The sequence below is a fragment of the Anser brachyrhynchus genome (assembly GCF_964034855.1).
Source record: "Anser brachyrhynchus genome assembly, chromosome: 3".
Classification (NCBI taxonomy): Eukaryota; Metazoa; Chordata; class Aves; order Anseriformes; family Anatidae; genus Anser; species Anser brachyrhynchus.
Genome location: NC_137696.1, coordinates 18,796,748 through 18,816,498, shown reverse-complemented (window position 1 = coordinate 18,816,498; position 19,751 = coordinate 18,796,748). Strand labels below are relative to the sequence as shown.

Sequence of the window (19,751 nt, the reverse complement as noted above, 5' to 3'; positions counted from 1 at the left end):
GCAGCAGCGGGGGTTTGCTTTTTTAATTTTTTTTATTTTTTTTTCCCCCTTTTTTTTTTTCTTCTTCTTAATTTTCAGACGTGAAATTCTTTTGCAAACATTCATGCCTTAGGAAGGGCTGGAACAAAGCTCAGCCGCTCCAACCGGTCGGACAGGTAAGCAGACTTGTTGACACCGTTATGTTTGCAGCACGCATGCTCCTTCCCAAGTTTCCTGGTGCATTTTTCTATTCCACCTTATGAAACTTTCCTCCCACCCCCCCCCACCCCCCCCCCCAACACCACCTCCTCCCCTCTCTCTCTCCTCTCTTCTCCCCCCCCACTTTTTTTTTTTTTTTTTTCGCACCCTCCCCTTCCCCTCCCCGCTCCTCGGGCCCGGTGCGGGCGGCAGCGCAGTGCCCGCTCCCCGCCGGGGTTGCGGCCACCGGCGGGGGGGGAAGAGCCCCGTGCCGAGCCGTGCCGAGCCGTGCCGGGCCGTGCCCCCTGCCCTCGCCATGCCCAGAGCCTTCCTGGTGAAGCGGCGGAGCCCGCAGCCGGCCGTGCGGAGCTGGGCTGGGCTGCCCGACGAGGAGCGAGCCGACACCTACATCCCAGGTGAGGCACCGCCGGGCCCCCATTTTGTCCCCGAGCCCGCTGCCCCCCCGGGGAAAGGGGGGCGGTGGGGAGCCGGGAGGCGGCCCGGTGGGGAGGGGGGGCCCCGAGCCTCGCACCCCCACCCCCGGGGGTGTTTTGGGAGCCCCCCGTGTCGGGGTGGGAGGCGCGGGGTGGTGTGTGTGTGTGTGGGGGGGGAGAAGGGGTTGGGGGTCCTCCCGGCTTCCCCCCTTCCCGCTGCCTCCTCCTCTTCTTCCTCCTCCTCCTCCTCCTCCTCCTCCTCCTCGCCTGCCCTTGCCCCGGGTATAACGGGCAGGCGGCGGAGCGGAGCTGGCTTGTTTGAACTTTGGGACCGTCCGTGTTTGAGTTTCCGATTGCGGAGCGAGCCGGGGAACCTGCCCCGGGGCCCGCCCGCAGGTTAAACAGCCCCTGCCCACGGCACGGCCCCGGGGGGCCCCGTCCCGCCGCCCCCCGCTCCCCTCACGCCGCCTCTGCTCCCCTTCCCTCGCCCCGTCCCGCTCTCATCCCGCTCCGCTCTTGGTCTCTCTGCATCCCCACCCTCGGCCCCGCTGCAGGCGGCATCGGCTGCGTCCTTCTCGGCTACGAAGACAGCTGCAGCCTGGAGAGCAGCGGCAGCAGCGGGACGAGGGACGCCGAGCCCAGCGACCCCCCCACGCCGCGGCCGGCCCCCGCAGACCTGGGCACGGCCGGGGGGATGCTGCTGGACCTGGCCGTGAAGCGCCCCGTGGTCAGGTCGAAAATCAAGGTAACTGGCACGGGTGGCCCCGTGTGGCGACCCCATGTTGAGGGCGGCTGGTGGGGGGCACCAGGCGCCGAGCTCAGCTCCGTTAGTCCGAGGCGCCAGCACCCAGCCCGCAAACCGAGGCAGTCGCCCCCCAGGAGCAGGATGGCGGCGTTGGGACGAGCCTCGCAAGCGATGTACCGTAATCTTCCAGCGCCCTTTGCCTTCCCTTAGCCCTGCCCGGGCCGTGCCGCCCCTGACCTGCTTGGACACGGGCCCGCCGCAGCTCCGAACCCAGCAGGAAGCACCAGCGTGAGGAGTCGTGCCTCGTGGGACCGGGGGTGGATGTGGCCCTCAGCGCCGGGCCTCCTCCAGAGCCCTTCTCCCAGGTGGTGGCCGAGCGGCCACCCCCTCGGTGAGGCTTCTTCCAGCCCCATGCCCTCGTGGCTTATCAGGGCAGCGCCCGGGAGAGGTCCTGAGGTCCTGCTGGCACCTCGCGGGGGTCTCGGCTGAACGGGAGCGCTTATCTCAACGTGGGAAGCCCACGGGCAGGAGCTGTGACAGGCTGGGTCCCCTGGGCAGGGCCAGTGGGGCAGAGCGGTGCTTTCACCCCAAAGGCGGCGAGGGCAACCGGGGAGTGGGCTCCTCATGGCGATCAGACCCCAAACTCCTGCACGGTGGGGTGGGATGTGCAGTGGGATGCATGGTGTGATGTGAGGCACAGGGCCACGTCCATCTGCGAGCATGCCGGCTGCCCCTTGAGGTGGGGTCAGGCCCCCAGGCCACCCGTGTGCTGGGAAGGAGGAGATGCCTTTAGCCATGGCTAGTTAGCGCCTCGTTAAACCCTGGCTGCTGCTCTGCTGGACGGAGCTGTAAATGTTCCTGCTGTCTGTGTGGGGATTACAGAGTTTCAGCCATGGCATTATCAATCTTGTAATGAACGCTACGTTTTTCCTCTCCTTATACGCAGCCGTGGTGAGGTGGAGCCCTACCTGTTGCCCAATGTACTTCTCCCTCTGCTGCCCCTCTAGTCTCACATCCCGATGTCTCACAGCTAGCTTGTTGGTTTTTTTTTCTGGCTTTTACAAACCATTTCAGGTAACGTTACTTCATGAGTAAGTGAAGGAGGAGGAGCAGGAAAAATAACTGGCTCTTCAGGAAAAAGAAACCCCAAACCTATTCCTCTTTTCATGCTTCGCTGCTGTTTGAGTTGAGCCCACTTCTTATAATTTAGTTTGTGCTGTTAGCAAAAATTACATCAAAATCCACGGAGAGGACCTGTGTAGTTAACCTTGTTTCTGCGGAGTTAGGTTTTCTACGAATGCCACAGAAACTCGCCAAAAGCACCCCGAGTGCCGATGCCGTGTGCGTGGTGCCGCTGCTCTGCTTGCTTTCACCTGGCTCGAGTGGCTAGCAGTGAGCACATCGTCTGCCCCAAGAATAATTAAAATAATAATGAAGTATTTGCATATTCCAGACAGTAAACCTTCATTGTAAGGAATGCTCTTCCCAAGAGCTGAATCATCAATGTCTCCCTTAGTCAAGTTAAGTCATGGAGTTGGCGCAATATTTTTGGTATTAGAAATGGGAATGAGGAGATTAACCCATAATGACACTCTCAAGCTAATTAACCAGCAACGGGGACCGATGGGAGGAGATTAGTGCCATTGTTTTAGTCTCCACTGAGTCAGCACAACCTTGCTTCAGTTTATCTCGCCAAATTTACCTGCGCAGCCAGAAACACCATTAACTATTTATTTTTTTTTTTGGCTGAAAAACCTCCAGCAGAAACCAGCGATGTTTGCAGGGAGGTCTGTGGCGGGGCATCCCCAGGGAAGACGTGGGAGCGTGCGGGAGCATCTCTGAAGGGGAAGCTGCAGGGCATCGTAGCATCTCCCGCAGCCTTGAGCTGTGAATTAACATCAGCTCGGCGTGGCAGCACTGCTCCCTCTCCCGATGCTCCTCCTGCGGTCCAAGGGGCTTTTATTTGTGTCCGCTCCTCGGTCTCATTCACCCGGGGAGGGATTCAAGCTGAGCTTGCCGTACACGGCCACGCCGGCACCGAGCTGAACTTCCCCATCCCCTGCAATGCCCTTGTGCCGACACAGCTGCTTTTTTTTTTAACCTCGCTGAGCCGGGCACTGGCAGCGTGAGCGGTCACCGCTGCTCGTCGAGGCAGGCAGCGGGGAGAGGCGCGAGTAGCGGAGGTGCTGCCAGCAGGGAACACTCGCTGCCCGGTGGGCTCGTGGCCGAAGCAGGCGTGCTGGATGCGGCTGGCTGAGGGTCCCTGCTGCTGGGGGGCTCGCGGCACAGCCCAGGAGGGGGCCAGCAGGCGGTGGAGAGGGGGCTGCTGCTTAGGCATGAGGTCTGCTGCGCCTGCAGCCGCGTCCAGCGCTCCCGCAGGTCCCGCTCGCTCCCCGGTAGGGCCGTGTCCGCCTGACGTCTGTCCCGGGCACCTTACTGCAGGGCAAGCAGAGGTCTCCCAAATGCTTTCACTTTTCATTTTGAATTTATCCCGAGAGTTTTTTAACGTAAACAATGAGCCAGCACCCCTCTCCTCCCCCCCCTTTTTTTTTTTCTTTCTTTTTATTTTTTTATTTTTTTTGGTCTTTGCCATGTCGATACCTCCTCACCCGGTCCTGTTCTGTTCCCCAGTTCACCACGGGCACCTGTAACGATGCGACGGTGCACTCCTGCGAGCTGTGTGGCAAGGGCTTTCGCCTGCAGCGCATGCTCAACCGCCACATCAAGTGCCACAGCCAGGTGAAGAGACACTTGTGCACCTTCTGCGGGAAAGGCTTCAACGACACCTTTGATCTGAAAAGGCACGTCCGGACCCACACTGGTGAGCTTGCTGTACCCGGGGGCTCTGGGCTGCTCGGGGCGGGGGGGTGGGAGAAAGGGGTGAGATGGGACAGGGACAGGAGGGGAGGGTAAGCCTCCAAGGGGAAAATGCAAAACCAAGGTAAAGCAAAATTAACAACAACAAAAAAAAATAGCAGCGATGTGGTGGAGGAAAGGGAACGATGTGAGCCCATCTCCCAGCACGCCTGGGTCCCGCCAGCCCCAGCCGAGCGCGCACCAGTGAGCGCGGGCAGGCGCTGGGTGAAAACGCTTTGCCCTCTAGAGGAAACGAGCAGCAGTTTCTCCTGCCGTGGTGCGAACCGTCCCTGCGGGCTGGGCTGTGTGGAAAGGGGCTGTGGTGCGATTTCGGCGCTGTCTGGAGAAAGCAGAACGCGGCTCACGCTGCGCCTCTGGCTTTTGGGAAGCCAGGCGACACGTCCGTCCGTGGGCAGCCCGCAAGCAGCGCTGCACAGTCCTGTGCCCGCGTGCTGAACTTGTCTTACCTTAGGCAGGAGTTTGAGAGGCTGGTTTTTACCCTGCGACGATTTAAAAATCAGATCCGTGAGGGTCTGTCCCCATTCTGAATGAACTTGGGTCAAAGCAAAGCGTTTCAGACACTGGAAGTAGGGTGCTCACCCCTTCACAGAAGTGCTTGTGCTAACCTGGAGCATGGGGAAGGCTGCTTTATTTTTTTTTTTCTCCTTTTTTTTTCCCCTCAAAGTGGAAGCGGTGGTTTAAACGCCCTTCAAGTCCATCCTCACCAAACAGGATGCTTTGTGGCAAGCCAGGCTGGCTGCGCTCGGGAGGCTTTTAATTTGCACTGCAGGGCGCCCAGAAGAAGAGGCAGCCACATCTCCTGGGCGCGCTCTGCCTTTCTGCATTTGCCGTTGCCTACAGGACCTGCTGGTTGCTTGGGGCTGCTCTGCGGTGCCCTTTTCCTTTGCTTATGGGATGAGGCAGAACTAAGCAGGTGCACTGCTAGCGGCGCAGCAGGTCCGCTGGGAGCTGCTCCTCAGCAGTGGACCTCGCAAAAACGATGCCGCCCCCGTTGATTTGAATGCACTGGCCAGAGCCAATGTTTTGGGCTGGTTTGGGTTGTTTGCCAAGAGCCACAGTTGTGATTTTTTTTTTTTTTCATTTCCTGTCGAAGTCGATTGCTGTTGAGGGAAGCTGGGCGATGTTTGGATACTGGGGCTGGGAGCGATAGCGTGGGCTTTATTCTGTCACAGCAGGTGCTGGTCTACACCTGCTTTATTGAATTTCAGGTGTCCCGGTGGGAATTGTTTGTAACTGGACTTTGCAACAGCAGGGTAGTGTCACAGGGTGGGAAAGCTGAGCCTGCCAGTCCAGGTTCACAGCATAAGCAGAGTTAAATGTTAAAAAATAACTAATATATGCAGTTAAAGGGAATTTAAAAATGAAGAGGTACAGTCCCTGATCAGCTGATACGGGCCTAGACCCGTGCAGATGCTGAGAGGGGCGACCCGACTCAGCATCAAGATGCTTCTTATAGGAACTCCGAATTAGCTTGAATTTCTGGTACAGATTACAGCAAGTGAGTTGTGAACACAATTCGCTTACAAAGTTAAAGCCGTCCGCTGCTTTACACTTCACCCTTTTTTACCTGCCTATTACCCTAGGTCTGATCTTCCACGCTCCTTCCATTGAAGAAGAAGAGGGTCTGGGCTAACATTGTGTCAGCTTTAAGGCTGGTCTTTGCTTGAAAATTTACTGAGCTACTCCCTAATAAGTAAAATCACAACAGCGTTTGGGTTTTTCTAGCCTTGCTAAACCCTAAAGTATTTTCCCTTCAAGCGCTGGGGGGTGGTTGTTGTTAAATCAGTGCTGACTGGTGATAAAATGGATGCTCCACTGCTCGGTCTCTTTTATAACGAAACTGTTCAGGCATTCAAATCACAAGCCAGCCCCTTCTTCCTTCTCCGGAGCACGCATACGTCTTTCTTTCATCTTAATGCACTTCTTTTCTAGAACCCGAGCTTGTAAGCCCAATAATTAAAACTCCATCCTGTGAAAACAGTCTTGCTTGTTTGAAGTGCTGCGATCGCCGAACGCTCATGTTTGGCAGCCATCCACCGAAGCGTTATTAAGCCTTGCTCACTAAAAGAGAAAAATTAACAACTTACCAAGATATAAGATTTCATTCCTTGCAAATGCCAAGATGAAGGGTTAGCTGGAACCGACAGTTTCACCTAATCACAGGACTAAAATTTCAAGTCAGGCATTTTAAGGAGTAAGTTATACCAGAGCGGATAACGGTTTGTTCTTTGGGATCAAAGCACTGATGGGCACCTGTTAGCTTCGGCATCTGCCTGAGCCTTATCAAAACATTTCTGTATTCCCAAATATCTCAAACCGTTCCTGAAAATTTTAGCCTAAAAGTAAAATGTCTTATTTAGAGTTTCCTTAGAGCAGCTACCTATCGCTAGGAATTTGCTCAATAGCTAATAAGACTTTCTCTTAGCTGGTTCCTCACTCGGCTGTAATAAATGTAAACCAGAAGAGTAATCGCTGTCTTTTGATGTTGCAGGAATTCGTCCTTACAAATGTGAGGTTTGCAACAAAGCATTTACCCAGCGGTGTTCCCTGGAATCCCACCTTAAGAAGATTCACGGGGTGCAGCAGCAATATGCCTACAAACAGAGGCGAGACAAACTTTACGTGTGCGAGGATTGCGGCTACACCGGCCCCACGCAGGAGGACCTGTACCTGCACGTCAGTAACGTTCACCCTGGCAGTGCTTTCCTGAAAAAAACCTCAAAAAAACTCGCGGCAGTTTTGCAAAACAAACTGAGCCCTGTCCTGCAGAGGAACTCCAAAGACGACGACAAGGATGAGTAACGCAGTGGATTACAGTGGGCTGCAGGAATGAAGTTTACATGTAGGACTACATATATATTATTATTTTTTTTTAAAAAAACAATTTTGGAAGAAATCCCTGAAAGAAAAGGGATGCTTTTGTTAACAGGACTCTATTGATCCTGGCAGAACCTCAACTTGAAAGAAATATTCCCATACGTGACGCAAACATCTGTCTGGTCAAAAAATGGAAAGACTGGAAGGGGCTGTCACCTATTTGATGGAGCATTTACTGAACTGGCATTCAGGTGACCTGCTTTGTTCCAGCTCTGCTACGCATCCGAATGGCTGCTGACCACTCAGTTCACCGTTCCCCAGTGCATTTCTTAAAGACGACAACAGTTACCTCCTGTAAAAATTGCCTTTGAGAGGTTTGGGTGAGAGGGGCCATGTAAGAGCAGCTACAAGTACATTGTTCTCACGTGCAAAAATAATTAAAATGGGCTTACCAACAGGAATACATTGTATCGGTACCTAAGTTTAAATGTGCAAATAACCTTAACTCTGACCCCCCATGCAGTACACTAATGATTTCCAGAACCGTGACCCAAGGTGAGATGAAACTTTATTTAAAAAGGACGCGGAACATTTTCCCCTCCTAAACTTTCTCTTCTAGCAAGTGACATCCCAGGGCAGCCTTACGGTCACGTTCTAGGTACTTTAAGCTGTGAACTCATTTCATCATATTTAGATTTAAGCGTGTAACCTTAACTCTGACTTTCCTGGACTTGTTATGCACGCTTTGGGGATTATTACCACATTTGATTATTACCACATCCTCTTAACATACATCAATATCAAGCCAGAAACTCAAAGAAAACACTTTAATGACTTGAAGATTTATATTTTCTGTCACGTCGAAATGCATTTTTGTGTGTATTTTATGGTGTGCATGTGTGTGTGTGTTGTTTTTTTTTAATTTTTAAAAATCAGGTGCCTTTAGTTAGTACAACAGAGCTGCGCAATGCAGTTAAGAGCACAGCTTAGGCTGTCTGCCTCACGAGATCAATGCAAAACTATATGCGTGTATCTGGCCCCTAATGTGTAATCACCATCAATTTAGAAGGCTCCTGGTGAGACTGACGCCACCAGGGAAGAAGGTGGTGATGATGGTGAGGGACTGGTACGATGCCTTTGTTGTTTTCAGACTCCCTTTATATTCCTGCTCCAGCTCCTGTTGACCTAGGACAACCGAGATGGTAGCGCTATAGGGACCATCAAGTGCGAATTCAGGGACTAAAAAAAAAGTAAAAAAAAAAAAAAATGTAGAGGTGCTGTAACTGTTGTTGCTGAAACTTCGTGACACTTTAAACCTCTTCAGAAGTTGCTGCAGCCCTTCCTGGGCACTTGGGTGTCTAAGGAAAGTCAGGGTGGGGTGACAACTTCCTCAGCAATCACAGGTTATGCTGGTCCAAGCACATGTTATTCATCTGTCTCATGTCTTAATGGACACAGCTGCTAAACAGGTTTTAATTAACTTAAATGCATCATAATTAATGGTGTTCGTTTTTAAATACCCCCAAAGTCATTTGTGTTTCAAAATAAAGCTGTACTTTTGGGGAAGATCATGCCACATTCTGTGTATGTTGAAACAAAAGCTGTACCATAACAGACCTGAAACAGAGTCATGGCCAGGACCAGAATAATCGTTGCTACTAAAATGGTAAGATTCTGAGAATCAAACAAAACAAAAAACCTCTCAAGATGCCTTGGTCTTGTACAGACATCTGCTTGAGTTCTTGCAGGGAAGAGCTTTTAGGGTTTCTAAAGATACAAGTATTTTATTCAGCACAACTGTGGGTGCTTGGGACCTTGAAAACACTGATAATAAAGTGACGCTACTGTGTAAAGAACAAACTTGTAATCTATGTAACAGGGAAGTCTGCAGAATACTTAAAGAAGTAGCAAGTCCACGGAAGAAAAAGCATCTGAGGTAAATTAGAAGATACTTTGCAAAAACACCTAAAGCTTACGCACTGATCCCCAGTTCTTCTGAGACAGTGCCCCTGTAACTGAGCGGTGTCAGTGGAAGGTTGTAGGACACAGTGCTTTTGATTTCCCTCCAATATGCCAAACTATGTCTCTGGTGAAGGAACCAGACACGTTGAGGTGGGTCCTCTGTGTGGCTTCAAAGAAAGCACTCGGGGCAGCAGAACAAAGCAGTACGTAACAGAAAGTAGCAGAATCAAAACTGCTCTGGCTGGAGAGCAAAGCTCCAACAAGGCTGACACTACAGCTGCAGTAACTGCCCCCATCACCTGCTGTCTGTAGAAGACACATACTCCCCGGAGCAGACGCCTTGGGCACATCAGTTTGACAGTCAGACAAGTTGGTTCAAACTGGTGACAAAGTGGGTTTCAGTTTGCATGGGACTGGCAATGGCTTGTCACGGGACAAAACTGGCAACAGCTTCTTCAGAACTGTTTGAGAGCTCACAGGGGGATGCCCGAGGCAGACGGGCTTCCGGAAGTGCTAGGCACGAGTAACTTCTACCAATACTCTCTTTGAAGACTGCCTACCTCCTCCTGGCTCTCTGACGTTACAGGCTCGTCCAAGACTTAAGGATAGTTTTACAATCTGACATTGTCTGAGGAAGGCTGCCAACTTCAGTAGCAGAAGGCTTTTGTTACACAGATGACCACAGGTGAAGCCAACAGGTGCCTGTGCTGCCCAGGCTCCAGGCTTGTCCTCGCTCAGCAGGAGGCAGGATGAGGATGAAAACTTACACAGCCCAGAGGCACCCCGTGGCTGTACGTGTGATGCGCTGAGGGAGGATGCAGTCCCATCCCAGTGCTGCCCGGCTGTTCCATACTCCCTTGATTTACCCAAGCCCAACCAACACATGGAGTCCAGAACATTTTATCACCTCCTGCTTCTGCCCAAGACAACTCCTCGCCTGTTTATGCCCACCTTCTTTGCACCTACAGAGCCACCTTTCACAGAAAATTGACTGTGTTCGGTGATGTTGGCCTACCCACTTGCTAAAATTCTGTGATGTGGGGATGTACTCGCCAAACAGGTACAACTTCTGAGCACGCACACAGCTTTGTTGTAACGGGCCATCTCTGAACCTAGCTCCTCAGTCTCCACGTTTGTCTCTTTAGTTAGAAATCTAATTAACCACACTGTCACCAGACCAGTGTTTGAATAAGCAAGTACCAGTACAGCTAAAGGTTTTCTGCACAGGTTTCCACAGGGCAGTACTCTAGAGGAGCTGAGGACTAAACACTACACAGGCTCGGGTTTCTTCAGCAGCAAGCTCGCCTGTTGCTTGTTTAGATATGGCTCTGGCTGATTTTCTTGAAGTTTAGGGGTTGGGCTTATTTTTATATGCAATCTTGAGTGGTATTATGAAAACTCATACCTACAATTCAGAGAAAAAGTGGATGAGGAAAAAAGCTTTCCAGGCATGCAACGCACAAAGCATTGTCACCTGACATCATCAGGGCTCATTCTGTGTCTGTGAATTTAATTTTATGAAACAAGCTTCAGAAGTAATGCTTCTGTTTTAGAACATTTATTCACAAACTTATTTGAAAACAAATAAACAAGAACAACTCAAAAAAAGAAAAAAAAAGCAGCTCTTTGTCCCCCAGAAGGCCTAGCTTCAAAGTCACAAGTCTGTGACTGTTACAAGGAAGTGTACTTGCACTGGCAAACGCTACAACCTGACACTGGAGATAGTTCCATATGGGGGGGCTCCTTGTCCCCGCAGACCCACAGCGAAGTCAGAAGAGCCCTAGAGAGTCGCAGACCCGGCCTGTAGAGCCCACTGTAAGGTCACAACCTAGGGCACAAAGCCCATTTACACTTCCCTATTTCTTTTACGTGCGCTACGCAGCCCGTTAAGAAATCTGCAGGAGGGTTTACCAAAAGCAGTCAAAACTTCCCACCTTTCAGAACGCTTGCTGGAAATTTTTAAGTGTAACAGTTCTGCCCCTCTGTTTCCTAAGCCACTTCTGTTATACAATCAACTTTTACTCAGTATTTTAAACAAGCACTTATGAGAGCTTGGTTGTAATTCATCGAGCAGTTTTTCCAATTGTTTCTGTAAGAAAAAATACAAATAGTAACAGACCTGTTAATAGATATCTTTGAAATGGGCAAGAACTGAGCTGGCTGAAACCCAGTCTACTGCATTCATTCGTTGTTTACATTTCTCTCAGCACAGACAACGCAGATGTTGTTTTGCTTTAGTTTACCCATTCCATTTTCAGAGTCTCAGCTCTGCAACAGCTTTTTCTCAAAAAAGAAAAAAGAATAATTCAACTGACTGAAGTCTCCTACAACTTAGACAAATATGCATTCCCCGTTCTGATTTTTCTTTCCTTTTTTTTCTAAGGGGAAAAATGATAATAAGAAATTAGCTCAAGTTACTAAAAAAAGAATATTACAGTATTTAAAAAAAGATTTTTTTTTTTTAAAAAAAGGATTTGTGCCTTGGATCTGTGCTCAGACTACTTGCCTTGACCACTTGTATAGCTTAGTTTGGGTCAGTTTTGTCCATGTATTCCTCGAGGCGCAGAAGCCACTTATTCCAGTACTGTGAGCACAGGTCTGGATCCATGAAATGCGGATGTGCGGGGCAACCGTTCTTATAGGCAACCACTATGAGTCCACAACTGACCTGCAATTAAAAACAGGAGGCTGTTAGAAATGGAACATTTACACGCAGCTTCAGTCAGCAGTTTTAGAGACCAAGCCTGACTGCAAAATGTCAGCTTACACATACATATCACAGACTCAAAGAACAGCTGAGGTGGGAAGAGACCTCCGCAGGCCAGCTGGTCCAACCCTCTGCTCGAGCGGGGACACCCAGAGCAGGGTGCCCAGGACCACGTCCAGGTGGTTTTGAAGATCTCCAAGGAGGGAGATTCCACAACCTCTGGGCAGCCTGCGTCAGTGCTCCATCACCTGCACAGTAACAAAGTGCTCCTTCATATCTTAAATAAGAAATATTTAGCTTATAAGAAATATCTGAAGTGAGAAATGAGGAAAAAAAAACAGCAGTAATTCACCATAAGATACTTGGAGACTAACATTCAAATGTTGAGAGTCCAGAGCTCTGACTGACCTGGGTGAAAACTGGAGGACTCAAACTCTGAATATCAGTTTTTTAGGGTCCACTTACACCTTCCAGATGCTGGTAAAATTCCCAGTGACTGACGAGGTTTTGCCTGGGGCCATATGATCAGACTGACGCCATTCTCCAGCATCACTCTGAGTGGGAACGCTTACTTAGGCCTGTTCTGAAATATTTAATACTTGACAAACAGCTCTAATCCAAACACCGAGCAACCAACAGGGGCAAAGAGAAAGTGGTGGAGTCAGAAGGCTGACGGCAGAATCCTTGAATTACTGCCTGTACTGCATTGTAAGGATCATGTTTGTTAAGCACTTCGGATCAGTAAACCGATCTCTGTAATATCCTAGAAAGTCCTTTGCAGAACCCATGAATTACCCTGCTCTCTTCTGCTTTACATTTTCCCCCCTTCAAGGCTTTGCATTGAAATAACAATCCTTCAGGCCAAGCAGGCCTGGCTAGATTGCCTGTGGAGTCTTTGAAGCAACACGTGATGTGAGCAATGCGCTCCCACCCCATTTCCCTGTTTGCATGGTCTTTTGCTTCACTTCCTCTCCTCCCGCTTCCTACTCCTGACACAAACCAAAAACGTACAGAACTAGGCACTGGGGACTGGCCAAACGTCAAGTAACTGGGATTTCACCTGACCTCCTGGGACACTGAGCATCCATCCCTTAACAGGGATTCCCTTAAAACCAGGGACAAGATACCACTGACAAGCGATGGCAGCATGATAAGCAAGAGTAGTGGAATTATTTTACAGTACAGCTTTATGTCAGCTAAACCTGATCTAAGCCCGGGCTGCTTTGTTATAAATCCTACCAACAGTTCCATCACGGCCAGCAGGTGCTGGAGGCAGTAAGGGGGGAGAAATGAAAGTAACAGGGGCAGGTAGCAGGCCTGCTGACCTGGAAGTCGTAATTGGCATCGTGATTTATGGCTCCAACATATGCTGCAACCTGCAGTGGGTTGTCAAAAGTACTCTTCAGAGACGGCTTCAGTTTCTCTGATGTCTTCCAGTCAATCACACATAACTGGCCTCTGCGTAAGACAACAAGAAAGGACAACGTTTTAGCTTAAATTCAGTCACAGCAGGAAATCAGACGTGGCACAGCAAAGTCAGGGGTATCACTCAGCCCATTTCAACCCGAAGTCCTGTTGCTCGTCATCACTTCCAGCCTAAGGAAGTCTCCCCCACACTGGTAGCTTAGATCCCAAAATTCAAGGTGCAGTAATACCTGCTGCATGCAGCTCCTGCAAACTGCTGAGGATCACCTAACCCTGCCCTTCTCAGTCAGGTCTCCTCCGCAAGGAACAGCAGCGCTTCTGTCAGCGGGCTCACCTCTGAGTTCATCCACTTCACCCCCTCTCAGAGATCTTCCCAGCTTCCCCTCAACAGCTCACCAAGGCGGCTGCTCCAGCCTCCCACGTGCCACAGAGCACCAGTTATCGGGTCTCTCAGAGAACCAGGACCTCACCGATACTTAGCCACGCAGTCTACCAGGCCCAGATACTGAAGAGTTTCATGCTGAACTGCGCTTTCCAGAACTTTGACTTCACTGATATCTTTTAAGACATGTTGCACGCTTGTTAAGTAGCCAGAAATAGCAGTGTCTTCTCCCTGCTCCTTAGTTGCCAAGTCTTCAGGTAAAAACATAGATTCCAAAGCTGCATGGAAGAGCTCTCCTTGGAGGAAAAGATCTAAGAAAGATGCGACATTTTAGACACTACTCATGATACACGATGGACTTGTATATTAGACATTACACAACAAACCCTTACATCAGACGGTTTTTGTACTGAAAACTTAAGGATGTGGGGAGGAGAAGGGAATGAGATAGAAAAATAACTTGTGTCAACAGTGAAATTATCTCTCTTACATTAATGCTTACTTTACTCTTTTTTTTTCTAATTCTGCAGAAAAAAATACGAGCTTTAATTTACTGTTTATTAAAAGGTATTGTTTTACTGTGTATTAAAAATGTGAATTTCTGTGAGTGAAAAAAATATCATTCCAGGCTTCTGGCTGCATTTGCTTCTTCTGCTACAGGTTCATTTGAATTGAACAAATCTGAAATGGGTGGGCATAGCTCTTAGGAGCAAGCGCTTATCTCAAAAACAATTCAAAAACAATTTTAAACAGCTATATAAGGTTGTGTCAGTTCTTCGTACTAAGCTTATTCAGTCAAGCACTTTGTAGCTCAAAAAGAGCATAAACAAAGGATATTCAGTTTTCCAAAGCATAACTGTTCATGTAAGGAGCACTAGGATATTTATCAATCTCGCTGCAAGAGCCTACCTATTGCTCCCCAGGTCTCCCCAAATCCTCTTCAGTTCCACAGCTTGGGGGAGGTACCTTATGAAACGAAAAACCTCTAAAACCTCTGAACTTCACAGAAGGGGCTGGCTGTATTCTATGTACTGAATGGTTACTGAAGAACTTCAGCATATTTGGCAGGACCTGTTTTTTAAACGCTCAAGATGACACAATTTCAGAATGCTCATTCCCACCTGTTACAAAGTGCCTTTGGATCTGCAGGCAGGCTCAGTAAAATCTGCTGGAAAATATTTGTAAACAGATACTAGCACATGGAGAAATAGCGGAGAGGCAGGTAGGACAGGACAAAGAGTGTCTACAGTCTAGTTCTAGTTTCCCCACTCATTTCTGAATCAGTTTTAGCAGTCCTAGAACAAAGATTAGAGCTTGTATTCATCGAGAACAGGTGCCCTCATAATATGCTCTTCCCCCGTGAAATGGAAACAATGAACTTTCAAAACACTCCACTTCTAGAGCTGGATAATGCAGCTCTGGTAACGTGTCCCAGACGACTACTCCGACCATTGCTCCCACTTCATCATCATCACACTGTGCTAAGACTTACTTTTAGTATACTCTGCAAAACCATCCTTCCCGAGTTCCAGTATCATTTTCTGCTTCCATCTTTCTAGGTAAAAGGCTTGCTGCGGAGGGATGGTCTGTTGAAGGATACGGGTAACACTGGGTATTTTTGTTTTTTGTAAAGCAATTTTCATGGGAAGGCTGGAATCGCTGTCAAGAAGTGGAGCTCTCTTGTTGGGGTTTATGAGAGGAACCCAGTTCTTGGGAGTGTTTGTTTCAGCTTCATTTGGAGGGGCGTGTTTAAGTGGTTGTCCATATAACAAACCGTCTTCTTCAAGTATTGTCTCTGGTGTTTGGGCGCTGGCTTTGTAAGACGTAACAGAATAGACCAAGCTTTTGTATTTTTCTTGATCAACTTGTTCATAACCGTTCACTTTTTTCTTTTTGCTATAAAGACAAGCAGAGGTAGCCAGACACATGTATGGGAACTGCTTTTTGCAATACCGCAGTTGAAAAATCATTTCCAGTCTCTCGGGTTTCCTGGACAGTAGCTGTAGGAAATTCATTCTGACAAGAAGCATTTGTGAGTAGTTACAGCTCTCTTCCTTTTGTTAGGAGTGGTCTGTAGGATACCAAGATCTGCCCCTGGAGAAAAATAAATCAGTTATTTTCAGAGTCATAAAACACCATCAACCATTTTGTCCTTTGCCAAATAAAGAACTACTACGGTCATAAAGCGCCTTCATACACTTTATACCACCAAAATTTAGATAAACAATACAATAACAAAAAACCTGTAACTAATGAAAGAGGAAATGATCCTGAGAAGAACCAGCACTGGCTGGCAGAATCTGAAACAGCAAACACAAAGATGCCACAAGTAGCAAAAACTGCAGAAGATGCTCTTACAGCAACAGTATCAGAACCGTCAGGAAAGGAAACACAAACTGATCTGTAACAAACCACCCCCAAAAGTAAGAGAGGGGAATAAGAAACAAACAAACAAACAACCCTTTGTAGAGGAGAACGAAGCAAACCCATTGATGTGAGATAGTAAATGCGATTAAGTTCACAGGACATGCTGAAACTGGGAGTCTTGAGACTGCGAAAGCCGGAGAGAAATCAGACACGCTGCAGTACTTTCAGACGTAAATAAATCTTTTAAAGACCAGAGTAAAACAAAAATTATTTTTCCAAAAGAAGTTTCAACCATAGTTACGTTCCAAGACACTTAGGAAGTTTTAAAACAAATTCAATATACCATAATTATTGTTCATGGCATAGCTTTCAAAACTATTTTATAACTCCAATGCTAAGTCCCATGGAAGTCTACGAACACGGCTAAAACAAACACGTGAACCGTGGCATTTAAATCAACGCTAAATAACTGCAGAATTGAGGCCTTTTCTCCTACTGAAAGTTATCTGCTTACCACTACAAAGTTCCCTTCCATCCACCCTCTGCAAAAGAATACACACAACACACGTCGCCAGTCAACATCAGCATTTTGCTTTGGACAATACTTTTAACAGTACTCTTTTTTTTTCCTTTCCCTCCCCACACTTCTTACACAGCACTTCATACACTGCCCAAAATGTAGGCAGCACAGAAGACAAATACGTGATAGGAGGAGTTATTTCGCATGGACAGATCCTGAACTCACGCAGAACTGCAGGGACACCAGAGTGTGGGTGCAGGCATCTGTCACACACAACAACTTGCAAAGTGGGGCGATACCAGCTGCAGCTGTTTAGATCAAGGAACCTTGTAACAAAAGGGTGAGACCTTGGATTCTGGTTCCATAAATATTGTTCTTCGCTTGCGAAGGACAAAACCTGCCAGCTGTAGAAGTTTAATCAGCAGCAGGCAGATACACCGCATTGTTTCTTTACCGGCTTTACACTTTTCACACTGACTTTGTAAAGCTTGGGCAAATAATAACTGATCTAACAAAAAGCGTACATAAAACATCAACGGTGCAAACCGACAGCATGCAACCTCTGCAAAATTAACCTGTCAAAAGCAGACAATTTCAACCATTTTATTGCCATGAAAGCGTGCAAGTTTTGCCAAAAAATAGAGCAACCTGTTTTAGACAGGTTACACTACAGTGAGAAATTGGATTGTCCACGTTCTGTAACTTCTGCCCTGCTTTATTTCATGGATGTCTGAGGAAGCTTTACAAAGTTGAGTGAAATATATCCAAATTCTCTACTACCTCTTATTTTTATTCAGTGTCAAGGAACTGTTTCTACAATTTGCTAGAAATTTGTAAGAGCTTAAGAAGGTACTTTTAAAGAAGTACACATCTGTCTGAATTTTTCAGTCCTTCTTGGGTTTTCAGCCAGTGTATTTTGTATGGCCTCATTTTTACTACTAATCATTCTAACGCATTTCTTTTTAAGAAGCTCTCTATGTTTTTCTTTTTAACTATCAAAAAGTAGCTCACTTCTGCAAAGCTGCTACGCCAAAATTTGCAACAACTCATTCTTCTAAGAAGATGATCACATTTTTAATAGATTTGTGATCTTGAAATTGGTTACCTGTCAGAATCTGCCACTTGCTGAAAAAGAAGTAATGAACTATATTAGCACATTACATCAGGTTTCACTTTGCTGCGGGTGGTAACAAGAAATAGTAAAAGCTGCAGAAGAATACCTAAGACTCAAACCTTAATACCATAAGCAAGTTTTTTCACAGTATTTTTTCCATCATAAAGAGCAGGGCACAAAAATTAATCTCTTCTCTTTCTGGGGTTTGCCCCCTAAATAAGGTTACTGAAGCTGTAGTTTAAACTAAATAGGAAAACAAAACAAAACAAACAACCCTTACTCAAATGCAATACTATCCAAGCTTGCAGTTTCTCAGGCCATTGTTTGACAGCCTTTACAATCTTACAAGTGCATTAATCAGAACAGAATAAACACTGGGTCAATGACTGGGTATTTGTTAAGCTAGCCAGAACACAAAAGAAATAGCTTATGCTGGCTTTGTGTCAGTGGCAGCAGGCAAGATGATACCTGATCAAGCATAAAGCTCACTTGTAGTAAACTGCCCCCTCAATAATTTTTAAGGAGTAACCTTATACCAGACCAGTGCTTTAAATCAGAGGGCCATGAGAATGCTCTATATTACAAGCACTAAAGCTGATTTACTGCAACACTCATGCAGTGTTTCAGTAATGTCTAGTATGAATTTTAAATTTACAGCCTATTTTGTTCTGGAGTAATAGGACTGGAAATATTTGTGCACAGTATGAAGTGAACAACAGAGAAAGGAGAAGTTTGTCTGCTGCTGTGCTGTTCTACAAAGATGTTCTAGGACCATTCAGAAATAAAGAACGCTTGTACTTAACATACTAAAGAATCACACACGTTGTTCAGTTAATCACAGTGACATTTCTGTACAAAGAACTTACATTTACAAGAAAGCAACGGGTCTGGGGTGGCCTGGATTTGCTCTTGCACAGACAGAGCAGAATTTGATGGATATTTCTCTCAGGGGAAGCGTCTCCCTTCTCCCTCAAACCGTTGGTGCTGGTAGAATTGTTTCAAGTACCGTGCGATGAGCCAGACTGCAGACTTGAACCAAAATAAAATAACCTGAAAAAACACAAAAAGAAGAACTTTTTTTTAACTTCCCCAAGCTAGTTGGCTTTGCAGCTCCAACATCAACGGCACCAACATAACTGATTAAGTTTTTCCAGGATACGAACGAGCAGCCTACGTGTGAGGCACAGAAAGGATCGCTTCAGTGTTCACAGCCACCAAAACACTGCTGCAGCCCTGGTTTCAGACAGCACCCAGTACAGCTTTCTCTTCACTCACCAATCAGGCAAACAAAAGCACTAGCTCACTTCAGAGATGCTACGAAAGGACACTACTAAACAGGCTTACGGACCCGTTATCCTGCGTACCTCATTTGAGTACACGGAAACCACTTACGAAGGTGTAATTTTAAGTTAATATCACAGGCTTTCGCCTGATAAGAAGTAGCATTACTAGTTGATGTGGAGAGGCAACAACTTTTTTTATTGATTTTTTCAACAGAAAAGCAACAGTAAGCTATGTTTTTCATCAGAATAACCACTTTTTTTTTTTTAGTAGTATTTTAATAACGCGAGGCTCCGAGAGCTCTGTAAACCTTAGGACCTTGCACAGTTGCTCGTTCCCCATCTCCCTCTGTCCACCTTGCTACTCGTTGCCCTGCCGCAGGTTATAGATAGCCATCCCCCATTCGGGAAGCGAAGAGCGTGAGGAGAAAAAGGCGCTTGCCAATTTAAGAAAGAATGGCAAAAAGGCTCAGCTCGGCAGCCCAGCTTCCAGCACAAGCCCGCACCGGAGGGAAAGGAGCCCCCCAGCAGGCAGCAGCCCCCCTGCGTTGCCCCAAATCCCCTCACAGAGCCGCCCCCCAACACAGCCGCCCCCTCACCGTCGGGACGCCCCCTCGGGGGGCGCCGGTACCTCAGGGCCGCGCTGCCCGCCCGGCCGCACACGTGCGGCAGCGACACCGCACACACCGCGCATGTGCCGGCGCCCCGCTGCCTCTCGGGATTTGTAGTTCTGCACCCCCCGTGCGTGTGGGGGGCGCTAAAGCCCCTAAAAACCGTTGAAACAGGATTTCTTCCCTTCTCTAGGTTTTATCCTTTTCATTTAAAGGGCTCCCAGAATGTTTAAAAGCGAAGGGAAAATAAAAAAAGCGCTGCCATCTTGGATGAAGGCGAAGCGGCGCCCTGCCCTCACTCAAGATGGCCGCCTCCTCGCGCGGGCCGCCGGG

The 19,751-nt window shown here is 47.9% G+C and overlaps 3 protein-coding genes across 7 annotated transcripts in view; 1 reads left to right on the top strand and 2 right to left on the bottom strand.

The window, feature by feature from the left end:
- Nucleotides 1-19,751, bottom strand: part of LOC308191835 (baculoviral IAP repeat-containing protein 5-like) — a 166,768-nt gene that overhangs the window by 37,034 nt on the left and 109,983 nt on the right. The window lies entirely within an intron of this gene.
- On the top strand, nt 310-11,471 carry OVOL2 (ovo like zinc finger 2). The gene is made up of 4 exons (XM_080584699.1): nt 310-593; nt 1,166-1,356; nt 3,988-4,177; nt 6,725-11,471. The coding sequence occupies exons 1-4, from the start codon at nt 494-496 to the stop codon at nt 7,033-7,035; spliced, it is 792 nt and encodes a 263-aa protein (XP_080440825.1). The 5' UTR covers nt 310-493; the 3' UTR covers nt 7,036-11,471.
- Nucleotides 10,555-19,731, bottom strand: MGME1 (mitochondrial genome maintenance exonuclease 1). Of its 5 annotated transcripts, XM_080584689.1 has the most exons (7): nt 19,439-19,639; nt 18,394-18,577; nt 15,019-15,620; nt 13,615-13,837; nt 13,045-13,177; nt 11,519-11,680; nt 10,555-11,101 (listed from the first exon to the last, which is right to left on the bottom strand). In XM_080584689.1, exons 3-6 carry the CDS (start codon nt 15,554-15,556, stop codon nt 11,537-11,539), a joined length of 1,038 nt encoding a protein of 345 aa, XP_080440815.1. In that variant the 5' UTR covers nt 15,557-15,620; nt 18,394-18,577; nt 19,439-19,639; the 3' UTR covers nt 10,555-11,101; nt 11,519-11,536. The 5 variants fall into 5 exon arrangements, with proteins under 5 accessions (XP_080440815.1, XP_080440816.1, XP_080440812.1 ...); XM_080584690.1 differs by having other exon boundaries at nt 10,555-11,680; nt 19,407-19,731; XM_080584686.1 differs by having other exon boundaries at nt 10,555-11,680; nt 19,439-19,635.